Below are 21916 nucleotides of genomic sequence, written 5' to 3'. Positions count from 1 at the left end.
TCCGTACCCCCGGAGAACGCCGTGCACTCCGTACCCCCGGAGAACGCCGTGCACTCCGTACCCCGGAGAACGCCGTGCACTCCGTACCCCCGGGAGAACGCCGTGCACTCCGTACCCCCGGAGAACGCCGTGCACTCCGTACCCCCGGAGAACGCCGTGCACTCCGTACCCCCGGAGAACGCCGTGCACTCCGTACCCCCGGAGAACGCCGTGCACTCCGTACCCCGGAGAACGCCGTGCACTCCGTACCCCGGAGAACGCCGTGCACTCCGTACCCCCGGAGAACGCCGTGCACTCCGTACCCCGGAGAACGCCGTGCACTCCGTACCCCGGAGAACGCCGTGCACTCCGTACCCCGGAGAACGCCGTGCACTCCGTACCCCCGGAGAACGCCGTGCACTCCGTACCCCCGGAGAACGCCGTGCACTCCGTACCCCGGAGAACGCCGTGCACTCCGTACCCCCGGAGAACGCCGTGCACTCCGTACCCCCGGAGAACGCCGTGCACTCCGTACCCCGGAGAACGCCGTGCACTCCGTACCCCGGAGAACGCCGTGCACTCCGTACCCCCGGAGAACGCCGTGCACTCCGTACCCCGGAGAACGCCGTGCACTCCGTACCCCCGGAGAACGCCGTGCACTCCGTACCCCGGAGAACGCCGTGCACTCCGTACCCCCGGAGAACGCCGTGCACTCCGTACCCCGGAGAACGCCGTGCACTCCGTACCCCGGAGAACGCCGTGCACTCCGTACCCCCGGAGAACGCCGTGCACTCCGTACCCCGGAGAACGCCGTGCACTCCGTACCCCGGAGAACGCCGTGCACTCCGTACCCCCGGAGAACGCCGTGCACTCCGTACCCCCGGAGAACGCCGTGCACTCCGTACCCCCGGAGAACGCCGTGCACTCCGTACCCCCGGAGAACGCCGTGCACTCCGTACCCCGGAGAACGCCGTGCACTCCGTACCCCCGGAGAACGCCGTGCACTCCGTACCCCGGAGAACGCCGTGCACTCCGTACCCCGGAGAACGCCGTGCACTCCGTACCCCGGAGAACGCCGTGCACTCCGTACCCCCGGAGAACGCCGTGCACTCCGTACCCCGGAGAACGCCGTGCACTCCGTACCCCGGAGAACGCCGTGCACTCCGTACCCCGGAGAACGCCGTGCACTCCGTACCCCGGAGAACGCCGTGCACTCCGTACCCCCGGAGAACGCCGTGCACTCCGTACCCCGGAGAACGCCGTGCACTCCGTACCCCCGGAGAACGCCGTGCACTCCGTACCCCGGAGAACGCCGTGCACTCCGTACCCCCGGAGAACGCCGTGCACTCCGTACCCCCGGAGAACGCCGTGCACTCCGTACCCCGGAGAACGCCGTGCACTCCGTACCCCGGAGAACGCCGTGCACTCCGTACCCCCGGAGAACGCCGTGCACTCCGTACCCCGGAGAACGCCGTGCACTCCGTACCCCGGAGAACGCCGTGCACTCCGTACCCCGGAGAACGCCGTGCACTCCGTACCCCGGAGAACGCCGTGCACTCCGTACCCCCGGAGAACGCCGTGCACTCCGTACCCCGGAGAACGCCGTGCACTCCGTACCCCCGGAGAACGCCGTGCACTCCGTACCCCCGGAGAACGCCGTGCACTCCGTACCCCGGAGAACGCCGTGCACTCCGTACCCCGGAGAACGCCGTGCACTCCGTACCCCCGGAGAACGCCGTGCACTCCGTACCCCCGGAGAACGCCGCGCACTCCGCACCCCCGGAGGACGCCGGGCACTCCGTACCCCGGAGAACGCCGTGCACTCCGTACCCCGGAGAACGCCGTGCACTCCGTACCCCGGAGAACGCCGTGCACTCCGTACCCCGGAGAACGCCGTGCACTCCGTACCCCGGAGAACGCCGTGCACTCCGTACCCCCGGAGAACGCCGTGCACTCCGTACCCCCGGAGAACGCCGTGCACTCCGTACCCCGGAGAACGCCGTGCACTCCGTACCCCCGGAGAACGCCGTGCACTCCGTACCCCGGAGAACGCCGTGCACTCCGTACCCCGGAGAACGCCGTGCACTCCGTACCCCGGAGAACGCCGTGCACTCCGTACCCCGGAGAACGCCGTGCACTCCGTACCCCCGGAGAACGCCGTGCACTCCGTACCCCGGAGAACGCCGTGCACTCCGTACCCCGGAGAACGCCGTGCACTCCGTACCCCCGGAGAACGCCGTGCACTCCGTACCCCCGGAGAACGCCGTGCACTCCGTACCCCCGGAGAACGCCGTGCACTCCGTACCCCCGGAGAACGCCGTGCACTCCGTACCCCCGGAGAACGCCGTGCACTCCGTACCCCCGGAGAACGCCGTGCACTCCGTGCCCCGGAGAACGCCGTGCACTCCGTACCCCCGGAGAACGCCGTGCACTCCGTACCCCCGGAGAACGCCGTGCACTCCGTACCCCGGAGAACGCCGTGCACTCCGTACCCCGGAGAACGCCGTGCACTCCGTACCCCCGGAGAACGCCGTGCACTCCGTACCCCGGAGAACGCCGTGCACTCCGTACCCCCGGAGAACGCCGTGCACTCCGTACCCCGGAGAACGCCGTGCACTCCGTACCCCCGGAGAACGCCGCGCACTCCGTACCCCCGGAGCACGCCGAGCACTCCGCACCCCGGAGAACGCCGTGCACTCCGTACCCCCGGAGAACGCCGTGCACTCCGTACCCCGGAGAACGCCGTGCACTCCGTACCCCCGGAGAACGCCGTGCACTCCGTACCCCGGAGAGCGCCGTGCACTCCGTACCCCCGGAGAACGCCGTGCACTCCGTACCCCCGGAGAACGCCGTGCCCTCCGTAACCCCGGAGAACGCCGTGCACTCCGTACCCCCGGAGAGCGCCGTGCACTCCGTACCCCGGAGAGCGCCGTGCACTCCGTACCCCCGGAGAACGCCGTGCACTCCGTACCCCCGGAGAACGCCGTGCACTCCGTACCCCGGAGAACGCCGTGCACTCCGTACCCCGGAGAGAACGCCGTGCACTCCGTACCCCGGAGAACGCCGTGCACTCCGTACCCCCGGAGAACGCCGTGCACTCCGTACCCCCGGCGAACGCCGTGCACTCCGTACCCCGGAGAACGCCGTGCACTCCGTACCCCCGGAGAACGCCGTGCACTCCGTACCCCGGAGAACGCCGTGCACTCCGTACCCCGGAGAACGCCGTGCACTCCGTACCCCCGGAGAACGCCGTGCACTCCGTACCCCGGAGAACGCCGTGCACTCCGTACCCCCGGAGAACGCCGTGCACTCCGTACCCCCGGAGAACGCCGTGCACTCCGTACCCCCGGAGAACGCCGTGCACTCCGTACCCCCGGAGAACGCCGTGCACTCCGTACCCCGGAGAACGCCGTGCACTCCGTACCCCGGAGAACGCCGTGCACTCCGTACCCCCGGAGAACGCCGTGCACTCCGTACCCCGGAGAACGCCGTGCACTCCGTACCCCCGGAGAACGCCGTGCACTCCGTACCCCGGAGAACGCCGTGCACTCCGTACCCCCGGAGAACGCCGTGCACTCCGTACCCCCGGAGAACGCCGTGCACTCCGTACCCCCGGAGAACGCCGTGCACTCCGTACCCCGGAGAACGCCGTGCACTCCGTACCCCGGAGAACGCCGTGCACTCCGTACCCCCGGAGAACGCCGTGCACTCCGTACCCCGGAGAACGCCGTGCACTCCGTACCCCCGGAGAACGCCGTGCACTCCGTACCCCGGAGAACGCCGTGCACTCCGTACCCCCGGAGAACGCCGTGCACTCCGTACCCCGGAGAACGCCGTGCACTCCGTACCCCCGGAGAACGCCGTGCACTCCGTACCCCCGGAGAACGCCGTGCACTCCGTACCCCGGAGAACGCCGTGCACTCCGTACCCCCGGAGAACGCCGTGCACTCCGTACCCCGGAGAACGCCGTGCACTCCGTACCCCGGAGAACGCCGTGCACTCCGTACCCCCGGAGAACGCCGTGCACTCCGTACCCCCGGAGAACGCCGTGCACTCCGTACCCCCGGAGAACGCCGTGCACTCCGTACCCCCGGAGAACGCCGTGCACTCCGTACCCCGGAGAACGCCGTGCACTCCGTACCCCGGAGAACGCCGTGCACTCCGTACCCCGGAGAACGCCGTGCACTCCGTACCCCGGAGAACGCCGTGCACTCCGTACCCCGGAGAACGCCGTGCACTCCGTACCCCCGGAGAACGCCGTGCACTCCGTACCCCGGAGAACGCCGTGCACTCCGTACCCCCGGAGAACGCCGTGCACTCCGTACCCCGGAGAACGCCGTGCACTCCGTACCCCGGAGAACGCCGTGCACTCCGTACCCCCGGAGAACGCCGTGCACTCCGTACCCCGGAGAACGCCGTGCACTCCGTACCCCCGGAGAACGCCGTGCACTCCGTACCCCCGGAGAACGCCGTGCACTCCGTACCCCCGGAGAACGCCGTGCACTCCGTACCCCGGAGAACGCCGTGCACTCCGTACCCCGGAGAACGCCGTGCACTCCGTACCCCGGAGAACGCCGTGCACTCCGTACCCCGGAGAACGCCGTGCACTCCGTACCCCGGAGAACGCCGTGCACTCCGTACCCCCGGAGAACGCCGTGCACTCCGTACCCCGGAGAGAACGCCGTGCACTCCGTACCCCGGAGAACGCCGTGCACTCCGTACCCCGGAGAACGCCGTGCACTCCGTACCCCGGAGAGAACGCCGTGCACTCCGTACCCCGGAGAACGCCGTGCACTCCGTACCCCCGGAGAACGCCGTGCACTCCGTACCCCGGAGAACGCCGTGCACTCCGTACCCCCGGAGAACGCCGTGCACTCCGTACCCCGGAGAACGCCGTGCACTCCGTACCCCCGGAGAACGCCGTGCACTCCGTACCCCCGGAGAACGCCGTGCACTCCGTACCCCCGGAGAACGCCGTGCACTCTCCGTACCCCGGAGAACGCCGTGCACTCCGTACCCCGGAGAACGCCGTGCACTCCGTACCCCCGGAGAACGCCGTGCACTCCGTACCCCCGGAGAACGCCGTGCACTCCGTACCCCGGAGAACGCCGTGCACTCCGTACCCCCGGAGAACGCCGTGCACTCCGTACCCCGGAGAACGCCGTGCACTCCGTACCCCCGGAGAACGCCGTGCACTCCGTACCCCGGAGAACGCCGTGCACTCCGTACCCCGGAGAACGCCGTGCACTCCGTACCCCCGGAGAACGCCGTGCACTCCGTACCCCCGGAGAACGCCGTGCACTCCGTACCCCCGGAGAACGCCGTGCACTCCGTACCCCCGGAGAACGCCGTGCACTCCGTGCCCCCGGAGGACGGCGTGCACTCCGTCCCCCCGGAGAACGCCGTGCACTCCGTGCCGCCGGAGAACGCCGTGCACTCCGTACCCCCGGAGAACGCCGTGCACTCCGTACCCCCGGAGAACGCCGTGCACTCCGTACCCCCGGAGAACGCCGTGCACTCCGTACCCCCGGAGAACGCCGTGCACTCCGTACCCCGGAGAACGCCGTGCACTCCGTACCCCGGAGAAACGCCGTGCACTCCGTACCCCGGAGAACGCCGTGCACTCCGTACCCCCGGAGAGAACGCCGTGCACTCCGTACCCCGGAGAACGCCGTGCACTCCGTACCCCGGAGAACGCCGTGCACTCCGTACCCCCGGAGAACGCCGTGCACTCCGTACCCCCGGAGAACGCCGTGCACTCCGTACCCCGGAGAACGCCGTGCACTCCGTACCCCGGAGAACGCCGTGCACTCCGTACCCCGGAGAACGCCGTGCACTCCGTACCCCCGGAGAACGCCGTGCACTCCGTACCCCGGAGAACGCCGTGCACTCCGTACCCCGGAGAACGCCGTGCACTCCGTACCCCCGGAGAGAACGCCGTGCACTCCGTACCCCGGAGAACGCCGTGCACTCCGTACCCCGGAGAACGCCGTGCACTCCGTACCCCCGGAGAACGCCGTGCACTCCGTACCCCCGGAGAACGCCGTGCACTCCGTACCCCCGGAGAACGCCGTGCACTCCGTACCCCCGGAGAACGCCGTGCACTCCGTACCCCCGGAGAACGCCGTGCACTCCGTACCCCCGGAGAACGCCGTGCACTCCGTACCCCCGGAGAACGCCGTGCACACCGTACCCCCGGAGAACGCCGTGCACACCGTACCCCCGGAGAACGCCGTGCACACCGTACCCCCGGAGAACGCCGTGCACTCCGTACCCCCGGAGAACGCCGTGCACTCCGTACCCCGGAGAACGCCGTGCACTCCGTACCCCGGAGAACGCCGTGCACTCCGTACCCCCGGAGAACGCCGTGCACTCCGTACCCCCGGAGAACGCCGTGCACACCGTACCCCCGGAGAACGCCGTGCACACCGTACCCCCGGAGAACGCCGTGCACACCGTACCCCCGGAGAACGCCGTGCACACCGTACTCCTCGAGAACGCCGTACACTCTGTACCCCTGGAGAACGCCGTACACTCTGTACCCCTGGAGAACGCCGTACACTCTGTACCCCTGGAGAACGCCGTACACTCTGTACCCCTGGAGAACGCCGTACACTCTGTACCCCTGGAGAACGCCGTACACTCTGTACCCCTGGAGAGAACGCCGTACACACTGTACCCCTGGAGAACGCCGTACACACTGTACCCGGAGAGAACGCCGTACACACTGTACCCCTGGAGAACGCCGTACACACTGTACCCGGAGAGAACGCCGTACACACTGTACCCGGAGAGAACGCCCTGCACACTGTAGCCGGAGAGAACGCCCTGCACACTGTACCCGGAGAGAACGCCGTACACACTGTACCCGGAGAGAACGCCGTACACACTGTACCCGGAGAGAACGCCCTGCACACTGTACCCGGAGAGAACGCCGTACACACTGTACCCGGAGAGAACGCCCTGCACACTGTACCCGGAGAGAACGCCCTGCACACTGTACCCGGAGAGAACGCCCTGCACACTGTACCCGGAGAGAACGCCCTGCACACTGTACCCGGAGAGAACGCCCTGCACACTGTACCCGGAGAGAACGCCCTGCACACTGTACCCGGAGAGAACGCCCTGCACACTGTACCCGGAGAGAACGCCGTACACACTGTACCCGGAGAGAACGCCCTGCACACTGTACCCGGAGAGAACGCCCTGCACACTGTACCCGGAGAGAACGCCCTGCACACTGTACCCGGAGAGAACGCCCTGCACACTGTACCCGGAGAGAACGCCCTGCACACTGTACCCGGAGAGAACGCCCTGCACACTGTACCCGGAGAGAACGCCCTGCACACTGTACCCGGAGAGAACGCCCTGCACACTGTACCCGGAGAGAACGCCCTGCACACTGTACCCGGAGAGAACGCCCTGCACACTGTACCCGGAGAGAACGCCCTGCACACTGTACCCGGAGAGAACGCCCTGCACACTGTACCAAGGCCAAAAAACACGGCACATCTCACATTTATGAGTAAACAAACGGGTTCACCTTACCTCGTTGGTTTCCGAGGATTTTTCCATCACCACACAAAAGCCCAGACGTTCGTTCCTTTCCTTCTGCGGTTTAATCACATCTTCGATCTTCCCTTTTCACCAAAAAAAGCTTCACCCGTTTCCGCAATGAATTTTTTGCGCAAACAAAAAAAAAATTTTTTTAAAGAAGAAGAATCGCGATAGTTATATCCAACCGAGCTAAAACTCCACACATATACACCTCAAATAGCAACAACAACATTCATCTCAACTACGGTTTCGTTTCCCTCGGATTTAAACACAATTTTCATTCTGTTTTAACATCCTGCGCTTTCGCTGCTTATGTGATTCTCTGTGATCTTCATCCATTCATTCTCTTTGAATCCCTTTTTCCCATTAGTAGTCCGGAATTTTATCCACGTCACCCCAAATCACATATCTCCCTTCATTTCCATTTTAATCTCATCCATTTATGAATTGCTCACATGTGGTCAGGATGGACATCAAACATCTCAGGAAGGGGGGGATGGGGATGCCCCCAACCACGGTTCATCACCTCCATCCTCACTACTCCCTCGAATCACAAAATTTGGTGGAGCCATCTTCCCGAGCTCTCCAAGAAAATAATTTTAAAATACATTGTATTTTGAAATTTACAACATGAACCACTGCGTTCTAATGACCCCAATTAACTATAAATTTCGAAGTGCTGCGGTTCCAAATCCCACTTCTGACACCAAATGTCACGTTAACGGCTCGACTAACGTGAAGCTCGTCGCGGCGGGAGGTTAAAATCCCACAATGTACTGAACAGGTTTAGTTCTTGTGGAGGGATTCCAAATTAATGGCGGGTCGTGAGAAGAGACACGAGAACCTCAAACTCTGCAAAACAGACGGGTTTATTCCTGAACCACAAACAAGGGAGGATTGACCGGCGGAGAGACATGACGGCGGGTGGTGGTGGTGGGGAAAGAAAGGGGGACACGGAATCGATAATAAATAATTATATACAATCAGAATAAAACAAATCTAAAGAAACTAAGGCGTCTCACTCGAGACTCAATCACTGACAGGAAAGGGATGCTTCGGGACCACGGTACGTTGTATGCCATAACCAAGGAGTGCCAAGGGCAGAGGGTGCAAGACCAAAAGGAAGACGGTAGAATACAGACGGGGCACAAAGTTGTACGTGAGGTGAAACAGGCCGAAACATTCAGCTTCTTCATGGGACAACCCGATAATTCACTCCACGGGAGAGTTCACTCCAACAGACATCATTCGGGTCTCAATGAATCCTTCCTGCAATCCACAATCCGTCAAGTTGAACTGTTGAAGCTTGGTAACAGTAATTAAGACATGCCGTGCCATTTCGTATCACCGTGTTAACATCCTAGTTATCCCAGGCTAATGCTGAAAAATACAAAAAGGTCATAACACAACATTTTCACCACAAACGTGTATTTGTATTATTATTATCACTATTATTATTATTATCATTATTATTACCTGTTCCCAATCCATCACGCAGATAGAGACAGGCAGGAGTTTCCTGTTCCAAGTCAGATAAGGTGTCAGCCATTTCAGTCTCGAGCCGCTTCACTTCATCGGAGCTGATACGATGACCAAAGCGGTTCAGGGTGGTCAACACTGTTTTCGATCCTGTCAGTGTTCCCGACCCGAGCCCAAGGGCTTGATGCTTCCAAGGCCGAACTCTTCCCTCTGGTACAGTTGAACACGGCATCCGATGCACCAGCTTATGCTGTTCTCTCGATCACACCCCCATTGGAGTTATTTACACCAATTTCTGATTGCAACCCACCGATGAGAGTACGGAAAAACAGGAGAGTCAGATCGGGGATACTTGGGGAATTTTCCTTCAGGGTGTGAACTGAAGTGGGTGAGGGGGTCTTTGATTGGGGGATTGCAAGAATTCCTGTCCGCAATGCCATGGCAGCACACCTGATTTCTTCAATCTTTTCCTTGGAATCAGTCAGCATAGCAAATGCCTCAGCAGACGTCAGTGATGAGTGGAATACAAGGTTTCCAGGTTTTTTTCTCGTTTGTCAACGGCGATTTCCAGGAATCGTTCCTCTCTCTTCGATATCAGACTTTGTGTCGTGTACCCATCAATGTCATCCTGTGTTCCTCCGAGAGCAAGAAACTCTTCTTTGTACAAATTGAAAATTACTGATGCCAACATGGGAGTTTTGTTTTTGATGACTTCACTTTCGAGGAACATCGACAAGTTCTTGAAGGCTTCAACGCGCATCTTCCGATTCGACGTTTGCTCTTCATCCGTCACATCCAGTCTTACATAGTCACGGCGACAAGTGTTATGGTATTTGGCTTCCTTTGCAATAAGATCTTCCCCGAGTCCAATGATCCTCGTATCACACTTTTTCTCAGCGGCAAGAAGGATGGCCTTGCTCCCGTCTGTGGTCAAACATTGGCTGAGGGGTTCATTTTTCCTGCAACTTCCTCTTCTGTCCACAAAAAAGACATTCCTGTCCAAGGACGTCTCTCGTGCTGGTAGAAGCATGATCGGAACCTGAACGAGTGGTCTTCCGAGGTGGTTCAGATGGTTCTGTGCTTGGAGGTGCCAGTTGCCATGATCTGTGAATAACAAAAAGGGACAGAGACCAATGCATTATTTGCCACATTGTAACAAAAGACAGAGATGGTACGACTCCAGTCGGCAACTTTCAGGGTGAACTCAACATTTTCAAGCACTAGAGTTGGCATTGTAATATTTCACCATAAAAACATGGCTGTAGACACCTTATTTGTGATATTATCATGCAGTGTTTTTTCAGATATTCATGAAAATGGGGTTTTCCACAATGGCGTTGAAAACCGACTGGGTGAACTAAACATTTACATGGTAAACTATACATTTTCTCGCAATAATGCGGGTGTCAGTGTAATGATTGACCATGAAAACATAGGTGTAGACACCTTATTCGTTATATTATCATGCATATTTTTCCAGATATTGAGTCACAAATTGAGTGGTTTTTGGGGGGAAAGCCACGGGTCAGACCCGGCAGCAATGCATTTTTGTGATGTCGGTGGATGACCCCATCAGCCCATGGGGTCAAACGTTCTGGTGCTTTTCACTTGAATAAACCTTCTGGGCTCCTGGACTACATGTTTGGAAGCTCATCCATCACTCGAAGCGATTAGTCCGATGATGTCATTACACCGATTGGACTGCTACCTGGTCTTATTGATGAGACACTACACCAACCACCTTCACGTCTATAAAATATAGTTTGTAGTAACTCAGCAACGGGATAAATAGCATCTCAGAATTAAGGTTATGAAATAGGGGGAGGGAGGGGGCATCTTCATCGAGTGTTACATATTGTTGTGGTTACCAAATTCGCAAACCACCATTCAGGTCCCTTAGGTGAGATATCTCGGTAAGTATATGTGTAGTTAGGCCCAAACCCGTTGTCTAGAGGGAATAAATGTCATTCATGCGTGCTGCGACTCTTCAGGATAGCCGTTTTTCTTTTACTATCTTTATTTTGGACCAACCGCCATTATTACCACCACCAACCACGTCTCAACAGTCATCACAACATCAACCACCCACCACAACGCCGCTTCACCACAACAGCCACGACCTTTACCGTCACACCTCGCAACCGTCGCATCGCCACCGTTCCTGCGCCGCTTGTGGGTACCGGTATTGGACTCGTGCAGGGCGCGCGCCGAACAGCGTGTACAAAACCACGGACTTTCCGCTCCAAAAACGGATCAAAAACGACTCACGCCCACTTTTGTTCCATCCAATCGGTGAGCGAGGGGCGATTTGGCCCCGCCTCCAGGGCGTTGGAGGGCGGTCGCTATATGCAAATTCATGGATCAAAATGCATTCACGCCCACTTTTTCTCGGGCCAATGGGGAGCGAGGTGAAAGGTCGAAGGCAGGGGGTCAAAGGCGAAGCCACGGGGCTGATATAAGCGGCTGCGTTCGTCAGAAGAGTGTCGTCGTGTGCGTTGGAGTTGAGTGCAGTTGGGAAGTTCGCAGGAGGAAGAGTTCGGAGTTGGAGTCGGAGCGAAGAGGACGGAGCTGTGGAGAGGCGGCGGCGGCGAAGGCAGACGAGGGGGTGCTCGCGTCGGTGCCGGGAGCTGCACACCAGGGAGGCCGACGGAGCGACCTGGTCGAGGTGGAGACGCTCGTCGCGGGACCCGAGACAGAGTAAAAATCCTCCTTTCCCCGAGCATCAGCAACCCCCTCCTGTTTCCCCCCCGCGCTGAGATAGTGCGACCAAAGGGGGCCCCCTTCCCACCCCCTACCAGACACTGTCCGCGAGGCCTGCGGAGTTGAGGCACCACCGCCGCTCCGCGTCTCATCACCAGACGGGTAGGCCCGACACGGTCTCGGCCCCAGGCCCGCCTACCCACTCATCCTGGAGGGTGGTTCTCTTTTCTTTTGCTTTGGGAATGTGTGTTGTCGGCGCCGTCTGTGAAGTAAAATTGTATAAGTGTTGCCGTGTGCTCGCGTAATCGGTATTAGATCTGCATTGTCGCATTTGCTTTTTGTCTTCTTTTTTATGTGCTTTTGGTGGAATTGTATATGTGTGCTTTCCGTTCATCGCGAATAAATGTGCTTTATGTTGAACTGTTTCCCCCTTCGCTTCGTCATTTCTCTCATTGAATCCTCATCTTGCTTCACGTAAAGGGTTGGTAGTGGGCTGAATACGCCCGATAATTAATCGAACCGTCGAGGCCGACGATAACACCGCTCGGTTATCCCGATAGTACGGAACGGGTCGCTTAAGTGGCCCGTGTCCGAAGTCGACCTGCGGCGAGGTGCGATCGCCCGGTCTACCCTCCGTGTGGGTACTTAGGTAGGTCGAATTTGGCGAGCAACCCTATCCCACGCGGGGGCCGATTGGCTCGATCGCGGTGAGACCGAAAGGTCCACCCGTGACTGGTTCCCGGCGTTAGTCCGAGAGGGTCACGACTGGATTGTCCGTCCGGTGGGCGACGTGCCGCGATTCGAGTTACGTGGCCGTCCGCACGCCGGCGGGCGCGAATCCGTAACACTGGTGTCAGGAGTGGGATACAAACCCATCGCCCTCCTCGTGGCACTGGTATTGGAGAACGGGAAAACGGGCTCTCCTGTCTCCAATTAAATTCACGGGAATCGGTCCAGGGGTGAGAGAAGCGACCCCCGATTCCCTCCAAATTACGAGCGAGCTAAATTAACCCTTTAAGAGAAGCAAGATGGCGTCTCAAGGCGAGCGGGAGCCGGGGGTATTAGGTATGTGTCGTCATGTAGGATCCATGGCCCAGGTCGGTTCTTTTTATAATTATAACCCCACCACTAACTGTGGTCAGTGGGAGCGGCTTGAGCACGAACTTTGCCGGCAAACGGAGTCGCACAATGGCAGCACGGAGCGGGCTGATATTAATGGCACAGCACGAGGCGTGAGCTCCCAGTCACCGGTTCAAGGCACGTGGTCACGGCATGTGCCATGGCAGGCGTGGCAGGATGACTATGCGAGCATTGGCAGGCTTCAGGCACAATTGGGGGATGTCTTGGAAAAGGTGAAGCGTTATGAAGAATATATTGAGGAGGTGCAACGTGGAGTGGACGAGTCACAACGGCACGCAGACGCGCTTCAGAAAAATTTCGTGTACGGGGGGACACAGCGATTGGACGATTTACTGGAACGAATTCGGTGGCAAAAACATGACTTGGCCAATAGAGTCGACAAATTACGTGGGAAAAAGAATTTGGTAGTGTTTTATACCCGTCAGTTGGAATATGCGAAGAGCAAACTGAACAAAAGAATAGAGGAACAGCAGATTGGTATCTCCCAGGAAAGGAAACAATGGGAGGAAGAATGGAAAACCGAGCTCGAAAAGAAACAAAAGGAGCACGACTTGGAAGTAAAACAATTAATGGAAAAATTATTGGAGCAAGCAAGGCGGTTCAAAGAACTGGAGGAGAGAGTGAGGGAAATACTGTTGGAAGAGAAAAAATGTGAACACGATGGGGAGTTGGAACAATTGAAGGAAGAGATAAGAACAGGCAATCAGGAAAGAGAAAGCCTAGAATGGAAGATAAAAAGAGGAGAGAGACAGCTCGAGGAAAGGGCGGAGGAATTGCTGGAAAAGTCAGAACAGTTCGAAGAACTGCAGGGAGAATTGAGGGAGGAAGGAGAAAGGAAAACAAAGCTCGAAAAGGAAAAACGCGAACAAGATGGGGAATTGGAACTACTGAAGCGAGAGGTAAGGGCAAGCCAGTTTAAAAGAGAAATCCTGGAAGGGGAGATTAGAATGGGAAAGGAATGGCAGAAAAAACTAAATGAAAACAGTAAAAAAAGGGACGAATTGAGGAGGGAAGCGGTGGAAAGAAGAGATGAAATGAGTGAAGAAGCACGCAAATTGAGAAAGGAATTGGAAATAAAAACTTCTGAGATACTGAAACACGAAAACAAAGAAAGAGGATTACAAGACGAACTGAGGATGTTAAAAGAAGAAAGAACGACAACAGAGAATGAAACATTAAGAAACCACACAGTACAGATCGAACAGCTGGAAGCGAAGGCCAGATTAAAGAATGAGGAACAAGAAAGAGTACTGAAAGAACAAGGAATGAGACAGGAGAAGGAAATCAGCCAACTGAAGGAAACCACGAGATTGCAGAATGAGATGCAAAAAAGAGTAATGATGGAAGAACGAATCAGACAGGAGAAGGAAGTCAGCCAACTGAAAGAAATAACGAGATTGCAGAATGAGGAACAAGAGAGACAGTGGAATAAAAAACTGAAAGTGTATGAATTTGAAACTGAACGACAAAAGGAAAAAAATAGGTTGGAATACGAGGAGAAGTTGAAGGAGCAAGGAATGAAGCTGGAAGGAGAAATCAGGAGATTGAAGGACACAAGGAGATTGGAGAGGGAAGAACGAGAGGAACAATGGAATAGAAAACAAAAAGAACATGAATCTGAGGTTGACCAATTGAAAGAAAAGCTGAGGCTGGAGTACGAGGAGATAGACAAAGAACAGCGAATGAAACACAATATGGAGATGAACCAAATGAAGAAAACCATGAAACTGGATAAGGAAAGACAGGAGAGGAAACGAGGAAGAGTAATAAGACAGCAGAAAATGAAACACAAAAAGGAGATTAACCAAAGGAAGAAAACCATGAAACTGGATAAGGAAAGACAGGAGAGGAAACGAGGAAGAGTAATTAGACAGCAGAAAATGAAACACAAAAAGGAGATTAACCAAAGGAAGAAAACCATGAAACTGGAGAAGGAAGGACAGGAGAGGAAACGAGGAAGAGTAGTGAGAGAACAGCGAATGAAACACAGGAAGGAAATGAGCCAATTGAAAGAAACAATGAGATTGGAAAACAAAGAGCAGGAGGAACAGTGGGAGAGAAAACAACAACTATATGAGTGTGAAATTGAACAACTAAAACGGAGAGCGAGACTGGAGTCAACGGAGATTGAGGAGCTCCGGAGGGAGAACGAACAGCTAATGGGGCTCAGAGAGAAAGAACGACTCAGATGGGAAGGAAAAAGGAACCAGGAAGAGACAGAAAAAAGGAACAAGGAGAGAAAATGTATAGAGACACGGGAGACAAGAGACGAGGTGAAAGGAATTGCGAGGGAGAGAAGAGAACAATTAAGACGGAAAGCAAGGATGAGGTACGCGGAGATCGTGAAAGAGCAAGGAGTGAAAAACAGGGAAGGACGGGAGCGACTGAAGGAGAAAGCAAGGTTGACCTACATAAAGATAAGGGAAAGACGCCAGAAAGAAGCAGAGACCAATAGACAAGAGGAGACGACAGAAAGAATAAAATGTATAGAGACACGGGAGATAGAGGGTGAATTGGACAAGGTTAGTGACGCACACACACACAGAGGTAGTGGAGGACCATGAGGGTGAGCTGGCGGACTGGGTGGAGGCCCAGTGCGAGCAGCTGGATGGCCTCCTCCAGGAACGAGGGGAGGGAGTATGCCCCCTTGAGGCGAGTCACCACCAGGTGAGTTCGGTCGTGCTTTGCGAGTTCGAGGGGAGGAGTGCTGTGGACAGGTGCACGGAGAGCTTGGGGGGTATAGAGGCCCCGGAGACCCTTGTGGGGACACGAATCCCCAGTGTGGTTGTCCCGGTGTGTGTGGAACAAGGTGTGAGTGCGTCCCCGTGTGTGGAAGCGACCCCGTGTGTGAGTGGTGTGGTGGCGATGGTGCCGGAGTGTGTGCTTCCCAGCACGCCGTGTGTGTGGATGAGACACCGCGGTTGAGTGCCCCCGCGTGTGTGGATGAGGAACCGCGGTTGAGTGCCCCCGCGTGTGTGAGTGAGGCACGAGTGAATGGAGCACCACGCGTGAGTGGTATGGGTTATGCAAGGGAGACCGTGTGTGTGAGAGCGGTATGTGAGGGAGATGTCGGTTGGCATGCGGGAGCACGCAGCCGCGTCTCCCGGTGTGAATGTAATGGAGTGGAGTGTGTGCGTCGTAACACGCAGGTGTGCGTGTGTTGAATGGCGACGACGGCGACACGTTAGGAAAGAAAGCCGAGTAGCGGCTGTAGTTGTTTCGGGGACCATGCCGGGTTCACCCAGCAGTGAGCACGCGGTCCGTGCTGTGCAACGCACGAGACCGCCACGTGCTCGCTTGCGAGAGTGAAGTCCCGGTCCGGAAACGCCAGCGGTGGATTTGCCGATCCCGCGGACGGACAAAGTTTAGGCAGGATTATGGATTTGGACCGGACGGGTTCTCCACGCGATCGTGTGTGTGAGTGTGAGTGTGAGTGTGAGTGTGAGTGTGAGTGTGAGTGTGAGTGTGAGTGTGAGTGTGAGTGTGAAGCTCCAACGGGCAAAGCACATGTGTTCGCGTGGGGAACCCCTCGAGACGTGGGGCTTGTTTTTTTTTTTATATGCGCACGGTGACGTCATGGCTGCACGCAGGATTGGAATCCGGCAGGTGTATCCCTGCCGGATGGTACCGTCCAAGGAGGGACGAGGAACACGTGCAGCTGCATGACGTCACGGGCAGGTGCAAAGTGCGCGAGTTGCCGCGCTGGTGCTGCGCATGAAAAAAAAAAAAAAAACAGCAATCCTCACTTTCGGGTGCACAGGATTCCTGGGCAAGGGGTGGAAGACCCCCTTGGCCTGGGCACAGGATGGAAACTAGTTAGGGGGAAGGGTTAGCTTCGCTAGACCGACTTCATGGGGCAGGGGTAAGTCCTCATGGAGTCCGTGGAATGGATTAGGTAGAGGGATTTCGTGAGCTTTAGGTTGGGAAATAAAATGATTTTTTATTGATTTGGAGACAGAGACAGACTTGTGGGTGTGTAGAGGGGACGTAGTTTAGCTACGTAGTGTTAAAAGCAACGTGCTGTAGTTTAAGGGATGACGTGGGAGCACGAGTTAGTTAGGGGATGTAGTTAGAAGGATGGCAGAGTTTAGTGGTATGTGTGTTGAAGAGTTGTGAGGTGAGTACATGGTGAGTGAGTGAAGCCAGCGGGTCTGTGTGTGAGGAGCGAATGGGGAATGCATGGTGCGATGAGTGATTGGGGGGAGGAGTGACTCCCGCCCAAGGGACCCCGGGGTCAGTGTAGAGTGAGTTAGGGGGTTAGTTAAAATTGAAAAATGGAGGTCGTTTTGTTGTTGGTGGGAGTGTAGGCTCGAAACCCGTTTGGAGGGGTGCAGGAGCCCTGTTGACGGGTTGGGAGCGTGGCTGCGAAAGGTGAGTATCGCTGAGTGGGTACCCCGGGCACCAGGCTAGTCGGCCGCGGTAGGCCAAGGGCCCATGGGGGGCCGGGATAGCGTAGTGGGCACGGGTGCGCCTGCTTGGTGCGGGGAGATTAGATTAGGAGATGTACCCCTCCGCACCATCCATCCCCTCGCTGTCGTTGTGGGCCGCTGGACCCACTTTGGTTATAGATCGCCGAACTCTGGGGAGGCCATTCTGAGGCTTCGTTGGGCCTCGACACAGGACGTTAGCTCTCCCTTATTCCCCTCCGGGAAGGGAACGTAGGGGTTGGGAGTAGGCTCGGTGACAGGATAGGTTAGCCGAACAAAGACGATAAAGGGGGTTAGGGGACGATTTATAGTGGGGGAGTAAAAATAAAAACAACAAAAAAATAAGTTGGGGCTAAATTGGGGTTTGACAAATTAAGGGAGTGGGTATGTACAGTGACAGGCAAAGGCGATAAGTGGGAGGGAGACAGGTAGGTAGGTCCGAGCCCGCCTTCCAAGTGGCCAGCACCACCGCACTCCCTCCACCAACCTCCACTGAACGGCAAAGGCTGGCCAACTTCATCGGCTGGCCGTGTTTTGCTTCAAGGCAGAGGCCGCCCAACTTCATCGGCAGCTGTTGTGTTGCTGCAAGGCCTGTGCCGGCCGGATCATCTGCAGCTGTGGTACTTCAAGGCCTGTGCCGGCCAGTTCATCTGCCGGCTGTGTTTGCCTGCAGCGGCCTTGTTCTGCGGGCTGTGTTTGCCTGCTGCCTTTGCCATGCCATGCCCACTGCCCACGTTCACCAGCCCCGTTCAATTTTTGCTTTGCCCCCCCCCCCCCCGTTCATTGCCATGTGCGTCAGGATCAAGGCAACAGTTTGCAAGCTGCAAGAACTGCCCTGTTGGCAGCTACAACACGGGCCTGCAGTGGCAGCCCGTGCACCGTGTTTGCGTCCATCCAGTCATCCATCCATTCGTTGTGTTCATTGCGTGTGCCACTTGAGCTGGCACGGAGACTGCATTTGTGCAGCCCATGCACCGTTGTGGTTCACTGCGTTCAGTTCAAAAAGGAAGGCCTTGGACTGCGTGTGAGCAGCCAGCCACGTTCCCTGTCACCTGCATTGTTTTGAGCCAGAGACTGCATGCGAGCAGCCTGGCTCCCTGCTAACTGCTTTTCTTTTGCAGAGTTCATTGATCCTGGGCCATGGTTTAGTGTAAAATTTGTAAGTTAAGGTTAAGATGTACTGTGGATATGAGTGCGCCCCCGGCATGTCTGTCCTCGCGCCAGCAATTTTATTTAAGTCGTCCGTGTGAGTGAGTTTGTTTAGGTAGTTACGCAGCCCTCAGGTTATTTATTTTGGGGACACGAAAACCATGAATGTCGCACTCAGGGATCCGTAGGTAAAATGTACTAGGGGAAAACTACACATGATGGCACACGAGAATTTGACGACTCGGGACGAGTCTGTAAAAAGGGGAGGGGGTAGTGTTGTGGTTACCAAATTCGCAAACCACCATTCAGGTCCCTTAGGTGAGATATCTCGGTAAGTATATGTGTAGTTAGGCCCAAACTCGTTGTCTAGAGGGAATAAATGTCATTCATGCGTGCTGCGACTCTTCAGGATAGCCGTTTTTCTTTTACTATCTTTATTTTGGACCAACCGCCATTATTACCACCACCAACCACATCTCAACAGTCATCACAACATCAACCACCCACCACAACGCCGCTTCACCACAACAGCCACGACCTTTACCGTCACACCTCGCAACCGTCGCATCGCCACCGTTCCTGCGCCGCTTGTGGGTACCGGTATTGGACTCGTGCAGGGCGCGCGCCGAACAGTGTGTACAAAACCACGGACTTTCCGCTCCAAAAACGGATCAAAAACGACTCACGCCCACTTTTGTTCCGTCCAACCGGTGAGCGAGGGGCGATTTGGCCCCGCCTCCAGGGCGTTGGAGGGCGGTCGCTATATGCAAATTCATGGATCAAAATGCATTCACGCCCACTTTTTCTCGGGCCAATGGGGAGCGAGGTGAAAGGTCGAAGGCAGGGGGTCAAAGGCGAAGCCACGGGGCTGATATAAGCGGCTGCGTTCGTCAGAAGAGTGTCGTCGTGTGCGTTGGAGTTGAGTGCAGTTGGGAAGTTCGCAGGAGGAAGAGTTCGGAGTTGGAGTCGGAGCGAAGAGGACGGAGCTGTGGAGAGGCGGCGGCGGCGAAGGCAGACGAGGGGGTGCTCGCGTCGGTGCCGGGAGCTGCACACCAGGGAGGCCGACGGCGCGACCTGGTCGAGGTGGAGACGCTCGTCGCGGGACCCGAGACAGAGTAAAAATCCTCCTTTCCCCGAGCATCAGCAACCCCCTCCTGTTTCCCCCCGCGCTGAGATAGTGTGACCAAAGGGGGCCCCCTTCCCACCCCCTACCAGACACTGTCCGCGAGGCCCGCGGAGTTGAGGCACCACCGCCGCTCCGCGTCTCATCACCAGACGGGTAGGTCCGACACGGTCTCGGCCCCAGGCCCGCCTACCCCCTCATCCTGGAGGGTGGTTCTCTTTTCTTTTGCTTTGGGAATGTGTGTTGTCGGCGCCGTCTGTGAAGTAAAATTGTATAAGTGTTGCCGTGTGCTCGCGTAATCGGTATTAGATCTGCATTGTCGCATTTGCTTTTTGTCTTCTTTTTTATGTGCTTTTGGTGGAATTGTATATGTGTGCTTTCCGTTCATCGCGAATAAATGTGCTTTATGTTGAACTGTTTCCCGCTTCGCTTCGTCATTTCTCTCATTGAATCCTCATCTTGCTTCACGTAAAGGGTTGGTAGTGGGCTGAATACGCCCGATAATTAATCGAACCGTCGAGGCCGACGATAACACCGCTCGGTTATCCCGATAGTACGGAACGGGTCGCTTAAGTGGCCCGTGTCCGAAGTCGACCTGCGGTGAGGTGCGATCGCCCGGTCTACCCTCCGTGTGGGTACTTAGGTAGGTCGAATTTGGCGAGCAACCCTATCCCACGCGGGGGCCGATTGGCTCGATCGTGGTGAGACCGAAAGGTCCACCCGTGACTGGTTCCCGGCGTTAGTCCGAGAGGGTCACGACTGGATTGTCCGTCCGGTGGGCGACGTGCCGCGATTCGAGTTACGTGGCCGTCAGCAAGCCGGCGGGCGCGAATCCGTAACAATATTTTAGGGGGTGTCTGTTGAAGCATTACGGAGCAGGACAGAGGGGTCGGGGTGTCAGATTTGGGGGAAAAAAAGCAAAGCAGTACGTAATTTCTGAATGGCCCCCTTAATGCGAAGATTACTCTTTCCATTGATCTTGGGCTCATAAGAGAGCTCTTCGTCATTCATAAATCACCTGCAGGAGCACGGGGATGCAAGGAAACCTGTGCAGTGTCCTTTCCCGTGGACTTGGTCACTCAGAATCGTATCTCCGACCTACCTGCTTGGGTTCATACTAAGAACTCTCTTGTTAGCACAGGAAGGGGACAGGTGATTGGATAGTGTAGTGTAAAATTAATTCTGAACATGAAATGGTTGCCATTCATTTGTTCCTCTTTTTTCCCCACCTGTGAAACCAATTTAAACATCCTCTTCAATTGCATTCTTCCCTCCAGGTCTTCAATACGGCTGTTCACCACCATCTCAAGTCATGCCCCATCCAAAACCATTAAACATCCGCCCTCACCCCCCCCCCCCAATCCTGATATGGTGCTTATGTATCAATCTTGTCCACTGCTCTTATGATCTCTCCTACCCCTCATCGTTCCCTTACCTGCATCCCTTGTTTGTCCGTCCACATCGATTTCCTCCCTTCGCCCTACTGTTGGTGTTTCCCCCCTGCTCCTGCTGTTCATTTTGTTATGTTGCGTCATGATCCGTTCGGTGTTCAAGCTCCACCACGAGTCGTGAATGTGGATAGAAAAATAAAATAAACCAAAAGGACACTCTTCAACGTCACCAGCCGTGCTTCCACCCACATTTTTACATCCTTATACCAAGTTTGATTGAAATCCCTGAACAAAGATTTAAAATATTAAATAATTCTGGCTGCCAGTCCATGCAACCGATCATGTTGAAGAATCACCCTTCCCCATCAATATCAGATCATAAATGTGACATTTCACCTCAATTGATGAAGTGGTTCAAGAGTATGAATTTAAAAAAGATTTTTGTTCAATCCAATATGGCTGCCAGACCATGTGACCTGTTAAATATTCATGAACACCTTGGTATCCCCAAGGCTTAGAGAACATGTGGGTGAAGTTTCCCCTTACTCCATCTCCACAGGCAGGTCAGTGGTCTTTATGTGTTCTACCATCTACTCTCCAAACCCCTCCCACCCCCTTGCTCTGCCTGCGATATGTCCCCCCCCCCATATTTCCAGAGCGCTCAAAGTCCACCCCTAACCCCCTTCTGGTTAAACGACCAGAATGAAGAATCACTGCTCACCTTCACCCTTTCATTCCTCTTTTTCCCCACCTTTGGAACAAACTCCACACTCTCTTCAATGCCAGTTTTCCCTCCAGGTCTTCAAAATAGCTGTTTACCACCACCTCTTATCTTCCCCCATCATCCAAAACCATGATCTTTTCTGCCCCTGCTAATCTACCCCAAACCCACCTCCTTCAAATTCCCTGCTTTCCTTCCTGAAAGTCCCTGTAATGTCCATCTTATTTACCCCCGTGTACCCCACCCCATC

The 21916-nt window shown here is 56.4% G+C and overlaps 1 protein-coding gene across 2 annotated transcripts in view; it reads right to left on the bottom strand.

The window, feature by feature from the left end:
* The window catches only part of PEX14 (peroxisomal biogenesis factor 14), a 41575-nt gene extending 33888 nt beyond the window's left edge, over positions 1–7687 (bottom strand). The window contains exon 1 of one of the 2 annotated variants that reach the window (XM_085863192.1): positions 7528–7687. In XM_085863192.1, the coding sequence (XP_085719318.1) occupies positions 7528–7554 (27 nt within the window). In that variant the 5' untranslated portion in view covers positions 7555–7687. The remainder of the gene's footprint in view (positions 1–7527) is intronic. The other variant, XM_085863193.1, reaches the window with a different exon arrangement.
* Between the last annotated feature and the right edge of the window lie 14229 nt (positions 7688–21916).

This window comes from Eptatretus burgeri, chromosome 17 (genome assembly GCF_056783735.1).
Source record: "Eptatretus burgeri isolate ZD-2024b chromosome 17, Ebu_testis_v1, whole genome shotgun sequence".
Taxonomy (NCBI): Eukaryota; Metazoa; Chordata; class Myxini; order Myxiniformes; family Myxinidae; genus Eptatretus; species Eptatretus burgeri.
The sequence above is the reverse complement of the archived record's forward strand: the minus strand, read 5'-3'. Positions and strand labels throughout refer to the sequence as shown.